The 13675-nt window shown below is 33.0% G+C and overlaps 2 protein-coding genes across 17 annotated transcripts in view; one reads left to right on the forward strand and one right to left on the reverse strand.

The window, feature by feature from the left end:
• The window catches only part of LOC143246811 (exocyst complex component 6-like), a 79721-nt gene that overhangs the window by 49864 nt on the left and 16182 nt on the right, over positions 1-13675 (forward strand). The gene's annotated exons all lie outside the window — the stretch shown is intronic.
• LOC143246757 (THAP domain-containing protein 2-like) overlaps positions 1-13675 on the reverse strand; it is a 55507-nt gene that overhangs the window by 18657 nt on the left and 23175 nt on the right. For 5 of the 16 annotated variants that reach the window (XM_076493912.1, XM_076493897.1, XM_076493893.1 and 2 more), the window contains 3 exons: positions 12545-12741; positions 4932-5008; positions 3017-4309 (listed from right to left, as the gene is read on the reverse strand). In XM_076493912.1, the coding sequence (XP_076350027.1) occupies positions 4092-4309; positions 4932-5008; positions 12545-12582 (333 nt within the window). In that variant the 5' untranslated portion in view covers positions 12583-12741 and the 3' untranslated portion in view covers positions 3017-4091. Of the gene's footprint in view, positions 1-817; positions 1947-1986; positions 2153-3016; positions 4310-4931; positions 5009-12544; positions 12742-13675 lie in introns of those variants that run through there. The other 11 variants (XR_013026171.1, XR_013026164.1, XR_013026167.1 and 8 more) reach the window with 5 other exon arrangements.

Genomic DNA, 13675 nt, shown 5'->3' on the forward strand with positions numbered 1-13675 from the left:
CAGTTTCTAATTTCAAATCAAATTACATATACTGTGATTTTCAAAAGGGAGCCACATTAAAAATGTGTAATGTATATATTAAAAAAAACTTGAATGGCATTAAAAAGATTAATGAACTTTATTATCCATGCATGTTAATAAACTAGACATTAAAGCACATTTATAATTAAAAGTTTTATACTATCTGATACAGAGATGCCAACTATTTCAAATGACTGAGCGTAATGATTGTAGACAGAACCCTTCCACAATTTCAGTTCTTTTAGAATTGCCAGAAACAAGACAATCTGGTTAACGAGCACGTTAAGACTACAGTGAAACGTTGTTTCTGGAATTTCATTGGTTAGCTAATTACAGTGAGTGGAGCCAATAACGAATGACATATTGATTCCATCTCTGTCTCAATACGACACATTCTGCTTTACCACAGAACACCAATGATCACTCACAACATGCTTGCTGATGCTGAAACAAGACTAAGAAATCATTTTGAAAAAACTTGTCACTTCTTAAAAATGGCTTCAGCTAATTGGGCAGTAATAAGCAAAAACCCTCATTTTCAGAGCTGAAAATTGGCCTCGGCTTATTCGGCGATTCGGCTTATAAACCGGAAAATACAGTATATATTTTAGGCTCATAACAAATTATTAACTACTTTTCTTCAGGAAAGCTCATAAATCAAAAATCCTGTTAGATATAAACAAAGTTTAACAAATGTAGTTGATAGTTTATCTTGCTCTGTACCTGTTTAATAAAAAGTATTTTATCGAAGTTTGGTATAATAATATTAATGCCATATCAGTTCAAAACAACCCACCCTCGTTGCACAGCGATATGTCGGTAGACTTCAAGTGTTAGAAATCGAGTCTCGATATCCGTTATCCATGGTGGACAGAGCACAAATAGCTCATTGTTTAGTTTTATGTTTATCTTGTAGCGTTGTATCGCTTCTCTGTCTTCATGAGTCATTAACTTTTGAAGTGGAGTCGTGCTTATCCTATTCACTAGTACAAATACTTAGCATACATATGATGTAAAATTTGAGGACTTAATTTATTATTTATAATTTATCAACATGTACTGGTCCCCTGGTAGAACTGGTATCAACAGAAACAAAAGTATGAGAAGAGCAATTCTCTCCCAAAGCAAACAACTTGGAAGCATGAAAAGTAGTGGAAAACTAAAACTCCTGAAATGGTGTGGAGTATGACAGACTAAAATAAAAAGTGTTGAAAAAAAGAAACACAGAGTCCAAATGTCTTCTCATTGATTATATTCTCACTTAGAAACATTGTTTTACTGAAAAGAAGAAGAAATCACTGGCAAAACCCATGAATCTAATTTCCTGAAAATTAAAGTCTGCATATAACATTGAACTAAATTCCTGGGAAATCTTACCAGAAGCATGTTCAGCTATAATGGGAATTTCTATCGTCAACACAATGATCATATATTACTGCAGCAGAAATTTGGTTTATCAACATATTAAATACCCAGAGCTCTCATGATTGTGAACAAATGTTCTTAATGTAAGGCTCAGGGAAAAGAGGAAAAATATCAAAGACAGGAATTTTGTTTCTTTTGTTGTTGTGGTTTTATTTCTGAAAATATTTTTGACTATTTGAAAGCTGTAGGAATATTCTTCTATGACATCATATGTTTATTCTGGTTTATCAAGTGCAGTATGCAATAATTGATTGAAATCCAAATTATTTATTAGATAAAAATTCATCTTGACCAAAAAATATAGAATTTAAACTTTTTATATTTGAAATGAAAGATATAAACCCTTAACAGAATTAGATTTATCTACATTAATTTTCTGAAAGGTACAACTGAAGATTGCCATTTAAACTCTTAAAACACTTCAGTAGTTTAACACTAATAATACAAACACAGAAAACCATACAGTTGATTTAAAAGACCTTTATACTTTACGTTGTTAACAGATAATAGATGCACAGATAAAAAAATAAACTACATGACCTTCATCTCTCAAGTCTACATAAATACTCTTCTTTTCACTCTTACTTTCAACATCATCGTGGGAAAACTTGCATTTGTCACCTTTCTTACACTGTCCTTACTTATAAAAAACATACAGTACAGATTTAGGATCAGTTCCTGAAATTAAAATAGTTTTTTCACCTTTCTGCAAGAGATGAATATAACTGAACTGTAGCCATGTTGAGAGTAACAAGATAAAACACTTCAATGCTGTGGTGTGTGATTTACATAAAGCAGACTTTGAACACTTGTTTTTATTCACTCTAAGAATATCAGTGACAAAACTATTGAAAAACACACAAAAATTATGAAAACTAATTTAATATTAAAGATAGTTATGTACAGTACAATAATTCATGCTTTCAGTTAATATGTACACAATACTTGTACCACACACTTGTTACATAAGTTGTTTTAATTTTTAAAGTAATAGAAACAGATAAAATGTTCCAACATACATTTTTAAAATTTATAAAAATAACATTCAATACAGTTATGCATTACAAAGATAATTAGAGTTTTAAAATAATCAAGACATATTATCTAATATATGTTTATTAAAAATAAAGAAAATGTGACAGCTGTTAAGATGAAAACTACACTTTATGAAATTGACTTTAATGCGGTACTTATAACATTACAACATGGAAGTATGATTTTACAAAGCCTTTCATACTGTTTTTCTTTCTACTTTCCTACAGACAATGTTGATGATGATTATGAAATTACAAAGTGTTAAAGACATGTTAAAAGGCCATCACAAAATTTTGCAGTTTCAAACACTAATGAAAGTTAAGATAGCCTTGGATACCTGGTTGGACTGTAATATTTTGAATGCTAATGCACTGTCTTCTCATGAAGTTTACAAGAACTGACCACACTTTTTCAGCATGATATTAAAGTAGTAAAATGAGATAAATAACACCCAGAATTGTTAAGCCAGAATTGGTCTGGCTTAAAGCTAAGCAATGTAAATCTAATTCAGATAGTCAAAGTGAGAGAAAAATAGTGCCACCATCAATAGATACCCATTTATTTTAGTTTCTGTTCAAATACATTAAAATTACAATTGGTTGACATAAATAAATCAACTTTTTTAGACTGTTTGCAAATTTTTAACACTGCTTCCACAAGCCAGACACCCAGGATTTGTGCTGAATGACTGCCCTTAATAAATAACATCCTTCTAGAATGAGCTAAAACTCACTTTTAGAGTTTTCAGGTTGAACAAAAATCTCCCACAAAGTTTTATGAAAAAAATATGCAGATTTAGTAATGCTATCGAAAGTTTTTGACTCCCATAGCACACAGTAGTAAACTTGGAAGATGTGTATGTTGTGTTATTGACTATTTGCTTTCATTCTTGCTTTTAGTTTTCAGAGTAGGTACAAAATCCATGACCTTCATATCAGTGGGACAATTCTCATCTTGCTCATCAAAAGTTTGTTCTTCAATCTATCTTTCATTTCTTTAAACATCAATGACTAGCATATCAGTGCAAGTATAACTTTCTTTGGCAAAACTTGTTGTATATTATTGGCATATGAGAATAGTTTTGTATCATCAGATTTCATTGTATTTCCAGTCATGTTCATAAGATCATCTGGATCTCCTGGAAGTTATACAGTACAAAGAATCCTTAATCCTGCCATACAGAATGCAAGCAATCAACTGTTCTTTTCAAGAGCACTGAAACTTGATGCTTTTCATTGAGCTTCTTGATTTGGAAAGTTTAATGTTGTTGTGGATACAATACCAAATTGAATCGGCATTGCTCCTGTGCCATGTTGAAATACCACAACAATGTCTTGCTTTTACACTTCAATTCTTGGATAATCTGCATCATTCAATCAGGTTACAAACTCCATGGGATCCTCAGAAGTTCTGCTAGGCATTTCATCTTCATCACTCTCTAGTGGAATAGATGAATCAGTCCTTCCTTTTCTCTTTCTTCATACTTTTAAATTACCTTGCAGCTCTTTCACACCTGCTTTTTATGTGATTTTGACCTCTAAGTCTGAACCATTGCATCTACCCTGTCACTTTGAACTTACAAGCCACTTTCTTCTTTTCCTGTATTAATGTTACTGTATCAATAGTGGATCAGTACACTTAATCACTGAATGTTGAAGCACGTTGATATCTGTTTTGTGGCCAGCTGTAAATCCAGTTTTAACAAACTGTGTATCAGTTGTCTGTTTTTTGGCTAAAGAGATTTTGGTAAAGGCATTAGCCAATAAACAAAATATCCAGATTGACAGCAAAGTACAATCATCTACCCATGTTGTTTCTGGTCTTGTATCTGAATTTGTTTTAATGAAAAACTATTTAATATCATAAAACATAGTTTTTCATAGTTTAAAACTTTCACATAAAAAGTCATTAAAGTAATTAAGTTAAAAGGAAAAGTACTTGTCCTGTTAAGTACTCTTGATGATTTACTAGTTACTTCACATGGACAAGTGACAGTGAGAATAAAACCATAATAATTTGTAGGACTAACTCAACAACTGGAAAAGCCTTTTTTTTCTGATTACGATAGAGCCATAATTCAAAGTGATAGGACATGCACTTATTTCACCACTGCCTTTAAAGTTTAAAAATCATAAATTTACAATTTATGTTGTCCCTACTTATGAGTTATATACTAATAATTTCATTTTAAAATGTTGTCCAAATCTACTTACATTGAACATTTGTAATAATATTGCAGATACTACTTATAATTAGCATGAAAAATTATTATGTAGCTAACTAACTCATTTTTGTACTAACACTCACAGACTGGAATCAGGCTGAGTCGCCACAGTAAATTCAAGGTACAGTATATTACTTCAAAGTACAAATATTGCACTGGTTACAATTTACATAATTCAGAATTTCAATGCCTATGTATACAACAATAAAATTGAAAATTGTTTTACTTTGATATATTTCATTCTTCTGATCAACTTTCTTTCCTGGTTCGTTTGTTTTTTTTTTCTTTGGAGACATCACTTCACTAAAATAAAACAACAAAAATTGTCAGTTTCGTGAGTAGTAAGCGAGCTATGTGTGTTATCAAGCGACCTCTACAGTTTCGAACAAAGAGTACAACCGAATCTGCAAGAAAGTTCTCGTCATATTAAGAAAATAAAAAAGCATACATATATTTATATTCTTATCATTGTTAGTAGAACAGAATATTTTGTAATATTTGTAGTATTATTAGGTTAAAAGGTGAGAAATAGGACTTGGCTGATATCATAATAGTTGTCTCCAGATCCTAAGATAAGTAATTAATATGATTTTAATCTGTAATTTTTGATATATTGTATTAGTTCCAGAACTAGCGCTCATACCCGTGAAATGTGTAAAGCTAAAATTCTTTGTCGGATGCTAATCAAACTCAAAGCTGGTAGTAGAGGTAGTTGAAGTTAATTATTGCAAATACAAATTATAAATTAGAGTCTTCAAAGTGTGTTTGAGACTGGGATAAATGGCTCATTTATTATCTGAGTTCACAATATTTTGTGACACAATAACTTATAAGTTACCCAAAATTTCGAATAGAAAGACTTGCATTTTCAAAGCAGTATATTTTAATTTTAGATTATAACACAGTTTAGTAACAAACTTTTCAAATATTTGTTGGACATCAGTTTGTTTGTTTAAAATTAAGCACAAAGCTGCACAATGGGCTCTCTCTGCTCTGTCCACCATAGGCGTCGAAACCCAGATTTTAGTGGTGTGTGTCTGCAGACAGACCGTTGTGCCATTAAGGGCTTGGATATCAGTATGAGTACTTTTCTAACATCTAAATTGTATTTTATTAGGTGTCAGTTAAGTCCTCAAATGTTACCTAAGATTATCAATAACAGACACAATACATTTAGCAGATTAGGTAAAAAATATTAATTCTTAAAGCTTTTGTCTTTGATTGATAATGTAGTTTGTTTGTTTGTTTGTTTTGGAATTTCGCACAAAGCTACTCGAGGGCTATCTGTGCTAGCCGTCTCTAATTTAGCAGTGTAAGACTAGAGGGAAGGCAGCTAGTCATCTCCACCCACCGCCAACTCTTGGGCTACTCATTTACCAACGAATAGTGGGATTGACCGAAACAATATAACGCCCCCACGGCTGGGAGGGCGAGTATGTTTGACGCGACTCGGGCGCGAACCCGCGACCCTCAGATTACGAAGTGCACGCCTTAGGCCATGCCAGGCCCCAGATAATATAGTTCCAAAGAAACTGCTGTTGTGGCATATAACACAACTCATTAAGGATATTCATTTGAAGCATTCTTGGAAATTTCAAACACACACATTTATATTCTTGTGGGATCACTGGCCATTAATAGGAAGCCAAAGGGTCTAATATTACTGAAGATTAAAACATTTTTTAAATTGTTCAGTTACTTATTTTGCTTATGCTTGTGATTTTTTTTGGATAAAATATAAACAATTTTCATAATAGAATATTATTACCTAAATATCAAATATTTTCACATTTTATAGAAATGTAATATAAAAACATTTTCACCATTTCAGGGTTAATTTGATAAAAAATACATATATACTGAATATACTTTATATTCAGTCATAAAGTATAGCAGTTTATAAAATAATTTTTAAAAATATTCTGAACTTTTCGGTCAATCTTCTAAGGGCCATTTTCTAATTCCTTATGTTGTACACTTGGCCTCCAGTCTGATTTCTTTCGGAAAAATATATTTAGGTTTATATTCTATTTATTAACATATCAAACATCTTTTATGTAATATATTTAGGTTTATATTCTATTTATTAACATATCAAACATCTTTTATGTAAGTTTATTGTGTAGTTTAGAATGTAAAAACTTGAATGTTTCGAAATTGATTGAAAGCTGAGAATAATGCCATTACTTTCTTTCATAACCATTGATATCTTGTGAAGTTTAGTCTTTCATATGTCTATCGCTGTACATATGGTGTAATAACTGTGGATTTCATATCTGGCTCAATTTATAGATTATTTTAACTGAAGATTAATGTGAGTGTTTACTTCTATATTTACATGGAGATCTATTCTTTCGAGCTTTGTTTTTAGTGGAAGTGGAGAGATAGTTGACAGTAGGATGATAGCCATAGAATTACACATATGTACAGCTGGTCTTTTATGAAAATGTTTTCGCTTTTCAGAACATCTTCTAACAAGTTATTTTATTAAAAGCAATCTGTGCTTGATGGTTGCCATACAATTTGGTGTTGTTATTATTTGTGATATTTCCAAAATTAACATGTTTGGGTAAGTTATAAGTTTTATTTTAAACTATTAGCTTGGTTTGTGTTACTTTGCATAATTTGCAATTACTCATTTACTGTATACTTACACTAATGTAATTGCAGTTGTTGGTCCTACAAATGTTTATAAAGATGTGTATGTCTATTGTTGGTATATATACTAAATTAATAAGTTATTCAACTTGTTATGAACATATTACAAATCTGACATCCTTGAATCACTTTATTTTGTCAGTTATCCTGAGAGCTGCAAACATCAATGCTCAATTGTGGATATCCTTTCAGAGTACTTGAGAAACATTATGATCATCTATGAGGTATTCACGACATTGATATGTCTTGAAGTATGTGTTATAATACTTGAGAAATTAAAGGTGAGATTTTCTCAGTTATTCTGAGTATCCTAAGAGCTGTAACCATAGATGCCCAGTAGTGGACATGCTTCAACAGTACGTAATATACCTTACAATCATCAATGGGGTATTATGACATTGATATGTCTTGGATCATGTCTTCTACAACTTGAGGAATTAAAGGTGAGATTTTATATTTAAATCGCTTTATTTTGTCAGTTATCCTGAGTATCCTAAGAGCTGTAACCATAGATGCCCAATAATGGATATGCTTTTACAGTATTTAATATACCTTACAATCATCTATGGGGTATTTACGATATTGATATGTCTTGGAACTTGTTACAAACATATTATAAATCTGAACTTTCTTGAGATGTTGCACTACTTTCTCTTCCACCCATTTAGGGCAAGAAGTAAAATAGGAAGGATGTGGACTGTTACAGCTAATACAATGTGATTCTAGTTGGCATTCAAAAGCATCATGGTCTTTACCAGCACAATGGACACATGTTAAGGAACCACGGCAAGACGTTTTCGAGTGACCAAATCGTTGACAGTGAAAACATCTAACAGGATTAGGGATATAAGGCCATGCCTTACAATTCAGATATCCTGCCTTAATTGTAGTAGGAGGACGTGATGTTGTAAATGTTAATATTAGAACATTTGTTGGCTCCATAATCCCATCTCTATGAGTAACAATTTGGTGCACGGCTGTAACACCTTGACTGGTGAAACCTGGTAGGATCTCCGACTCTGAAATGGTCTTTAAATCCCTCTCAACTATAACTCTTCTAGAATAATTCAAAGTAGAAAGAAGAGTAACATCAATGAGTATATCCCCAATGGCCTTCGACTTCAAGAGGAGTTTTGAATGTTGTGATGAAGATGTTTCCACTCAGGGGTGTAGCCAGAAATGGCCATTGGTGGGAGTTTTTTAGTTTGAGTGCTTGATGCAAGCTCCACAGGTGCAAAGCCATGCTAGGGGTGGGGGTCTGGGGGCATGCCCCCCATGAATTTTTTTAATAAATACATAAAAGAAAAGCCTGAATTATGCATTCTTAGACCACCCTTTTAGCAAATTTCAGAATGGCACACTGTAGTATTTGTCTTATTTTTTAATCATAAATAAATATATAGGCCTGTATATATAATATATAACTTAAAGTTATCAGGACCAGCAAAAAAAAAAGCTAACAATTTTCTACAGGTTGTAAACACAAGTTCATCTGTGCACTTGCAGCTTGATGCAACTTACAAGCAAGAAATTGAACAGAACTGGAAATATTTAATGCCTATTATTGATACTGTATTGCTGTGTGGGAGACAGGGTTTAGCTTTGAGGGGAAAATATAATTCTGGTCCAATGTTTGTTGGTGAAACTGATGAGGAGCCCATCAATAATGATGGGAATTTTTGGGCAATTTTGCACTACAGGGCAAAAGGTGATGTCAAGCTTTCAGCAAGCCTTAAAAGTACAAAGAGGAATGCTATGTTTCTGAGTCCTCAAATTCAAAATGAAATCATCAATGCCTGTAATACTCATGTTCTTGATGCTTTGGTCAAAAGGGTTAATACTGCAGAGTGTTTCTCAATATTAACTGATGAAACAACAGATATTTCAGGCATTGAACAGTGTTAGATATTTGCATGCCAATGACAACTCTGTTGCAACGAGAGAAGATTTTTTGCAATTTATACCTCTTTATGATGTGACAGGCAGAAACTTGGCTGATGTTGTCATAATCAATCTGACGAAATATGGTATTGACATGGCTTACCTGCGAGGACAAGGGTACGATGGTGCTACCTCAATGAGTGGGAAATTCAATGGTGTCCAGAGACACATAACTGATCAATTCCCACTTGCATCCAATGTACACTGCAGTGCCCATTCCCTAAACTTGGCAATTTTTGATGCTTGTAAAGAAGTTCCTGTGCGAAATTGCATGTGAGTAATTTCTAGCATTGAAACCTTTCTCAATAGACCCAAACAAAAGCACGTTTTGGCTCTTTCGGTGGAGAGTAAAGCACCTGAATAGAAAAAAAAGTTTGAACGGTCTCTGCCCCACCCGGTGGGTTGAGAGTCATGACTCAGTCAATGTCTTTCTAGAATTAATCCATGCTGTTGCAGATGCCCTTGAGATCATATCAGGTTCACAAGACAGAGATTCTGCCATGTAAGCCAATCAATTGTATTCTATAACACAGCCAGAATTCATCATCACTCCACTTACCATTGCTAAATTGTTTTCCTTTAGTTTACCTCTGTGCAACTTACTGCAGCAAACTCAAACTGTGAGGCTCAAACTCTGTGTAGTGAGCTTCAAAGTGACATCATAATGTCAAGGCAGGCTAAAAGACAGATGTACCGTACTAACCCACAAACCACTGGCCCTGAGGAGTACTTTCATATTGTTGTATTTGTACCATTTGTTGATCACTTTCTTTCACAAATATGTTACCATCTATCCAGTCACAAAACTCTCCTTACAAACTTCATGTGTCTACAACCATCAGGATCTACCACAGAATGGTCAAAACCTACAGCACAACAATGTGACCAAATTAAAGAGTTGGTCAATATATACAAGGCCTACATTGACAGCACTTTACTAGCTTTACTACTTAGGGTTTGGTACAAATCACTTGCGAACAACAGACCAAAAAATGTCATAGATACATATGCAATGTGCAATACAGAAATGTTCCCAGTCATTTCTAGACTGTTGAAAATATTTGCCACATTGCCTGTGTCAACAAGCTCAGTGGAGCATTCGTTTTCAACTCTCAGAAGACTGAAAACGTATTTGAGAAATATCACCACTGAAGATCAATTGAATGGTCTTGGCCTCATTACACATTCACTGTGATATTAAAGTTGAACCAAACTGTGTTGTAGATGTCCTGGCAAGAACGAATAGGCATTTGAGCCTTTCATAGATATTCGATTGCAGTTTTCTAGTTCTGACAAAACTTGCTGTATTAAAAGTGTTCAATCAGAAATTTGCATATGACCATTTGTTGTGTGAAATTATCTGCCATGCAATCACGAATCTTTATGAAACTTCACAGGTAGCAACTGAACTTGTATAAAAAGTTTAGGTCCGTGGGGGATTAACCCCCAACTCCCCTGGCTACGCCCTTGTTTCCACTAAAATGTCCCCAGACCGTAACGTTTTTCACCAATTTAGGTGAGTAAGCAAGCCCTTCTAAACCCTTCTGAATAAGAAATGGAGATATCTGTCCTGAGGGTTTTTCAGTCAAAAAATGTATAATTAAAAATTGCAAGACAGATTCAAGTTGCAAGTTTGACCATACAGAGTCATCGATGAGCTGTCGTGTGCCAGTACTCATATTTTTCTCTATGCTGTCATGCTTGGTTGATCTTATTTGAAGGGTATCCATAATAATAAAAAAAAAAGAAGAATATTTCAATGCCCACTGACCCCACTCACCATGAAGTCCTATGAGGGGACACACTACAGTGCCATATAAAGTCACTGTAATGACGACAGGGTTTCGTGAGCACTATATCGAAACACCAGTATCAGACATAATGCCCATCATACCTGTTGAGGACATCCTATGCTGACATTCAGTTGAATCTGACCCAAACTGACTACCCAATTGATCTTGGGGGGCCACCCCAAGACTGCCTGTCTACAGGAATTCAAGGCCAAAGTGGTGTGTTGGAGTTGGACCCTTCAACCACTAGGATCCTCTTCACCCCTTCATGGGTCACCATGCATGGCAGGCATGCAGGTGGATGTTTAGATCCCAGAGAAAGTAAACTGAGAGAACAGAACCTTCCTTGGGAGGTCCCCTCACCATGTACAGGAATCCACATCAAGGGGCATTTTCTATTGAAATATTTATAGAATATATATATATATATATATATATATATGCATAAACACAAAATATAGTAAAACTCAGGTGGCTTTTGTGAATGGTCAATGCATTGAAATTTAATGTATCTGAAAACAAGTTTCAGTTAGATATCAGCTAAAGTAAATAGAAATGGATGGATCCTAAATGTAATAAAAATTTTTAAAGTACAAACATTTACACAAAAGATGGTGAGGGATATAAGAATTATATCATTTTTTTCACCAGTAAAATAAGATATTGTATGGGAATAATGAATATAAGAAAAATAAACAAATAGTAAATCATGAAGTACTCAAACTGTAAGATGAGCACAGCCATGCACAACAATGAATTCTTACATTTAATAATATTGCTTTTTGGTGTGTCTCATTAGGATAATAGGTTCAAAGGAAAACAAAATAGCTTAGTGAAATAACAGTACACAAACGATTCACAGCTTCTGAACTCTTAAAGGCATGGTATGATTTTGTGGAAGTGTGTTTAGAGATAGACGGGAGAAACATTTTTTTTTTTTAATGTCCAGCTTCCCATTTCTGGCTGTGAGATCAAATACCTGATAAAGGAGTGGGACTTCATGACTATATGTATATCTGTATGAGTGAGTAATGTGCAAAGTCTTGTTTTCATCTTTATCATTATAGCTATTCCCTGTAGTTGCTGAAAGACATCTTTGACCAAAGAAAACAATTGTGTTTTGAATTTTAGAAAAATGTAACTTTTAAGAATTTGGGTGTTGTGATCATTTCTATGGGAAAAATTATTATGGAAACCTTTGTCTTTAACTAAAACAAAGCATTAATTCACACAAATTCTTGAAGGTTCTTGAAACTGATTATGAAATACTTTAATTTCATCCAGTAAAATTAGATTTTACTCTTAGATTTATTAAATCAAAATTTTCAACTATCATCTCAAAGTATTTACATACAAAAATTAAAAAAAGGAAGACATTCAAAAAAGGAGAAAGTTCAAAATTCAATCTTATCTTTCTTCTTGGCTGTAAATATTGCTTGCAAACACTAACCATGAGAGGATCAGTAATAAAATAAGGAGGTTCACCATCAGTCATCTCAACAGTCATAATTTCAAATGACCAGATGCCAACCTCAGGCCCATATTATTTCATTGTAACAATTTCTGGAGCCATCCAGCAAAAAGTGCCAGCCATTGTTGTTTGTTTACTTCACTCTGGTGTTTTTACAGCCCATAATCCAAAGTCAGCTACATGATGGAAAGAATCAAGAATAATAGTTTTCGTGTGAGAAAAAATGAAGACAGAAATGACTTGGAGATAATTTCAAGTTAGCCTTACAAAATTAACTTAAGGCATATTAATAATTATCACAGTTTTGTTGTCAGTTTGTTAGTTTAAGATTGTTGAAACTACTTTAACTTTATCCAGTTGTATAATATCCTTTTTTGAGAGTGTGTTAAATTTACATTCTTTTTGTCCATTCTCCTCCTGTAAAATCAACTATGTAGCAAAACTATCTTTTAGATATTCAGACTTATAATTTATAACAAAATAAAATTTTATTATCGTTTGTTACACATAAATTAATAAAAAGACAAATTCAAATAGTTAACTCTAATTTTGATTTGTTCTGCTTCAATTACAAAGTTTGATTGTAAAATAAAAATGATTAATAATTCAAATACACAAATAAAATTTGTCAGAGTCTGCTAATTTGTACAAGTTTTTTGCAAAGTTTCAGAACAAATAATTTGTAATAAACTGTCGTTTTGATGTTACTGATGTTAAAAGAATATAAAATCCAACTAAACACACAATATGTATCTCCGGATGGTTGCTATGGATGTAAACATTTTTACTAATAAAGCAGAAAATAATGTTTCAACCTTCTTAGGTAATCTTCAAGTCATCATTAACCTTATATACCTTCAAGTAATCTATGACAATTTCTTTCATTAAAGGGGGCAAGCAAGTTACTTGGTACATGATTGTATTATTGGTAATAAGCATATGTAAAACTTGGTTTTCATGTCAAATTATTGTCATATTCATTTACAGAATAATACATAGCTATGTCATGTAGGTGATTATGTCTCAATATATAGTGTAAGTTTACCAAGAAAAATCAAATTAAGATGAAAAGATATTCAATGTTTCACACAACTAGATAAAATATTTTTG

The sequence above is a fragment of the Tachypleus tridentatus genome, chromosome 1, assembly GCF_004210375.1.
Source record: "Tachypleus tridentatus isolate NWPU-2018 chromosome 1, ASM421037v1, whole genome shotgun sequence".
NCBI lineage: Eukaryota > Metazoa > Arthropoda > Merostomata > Xiphosura > Limulidae > Tachypleus > Tachypleus tridentatus.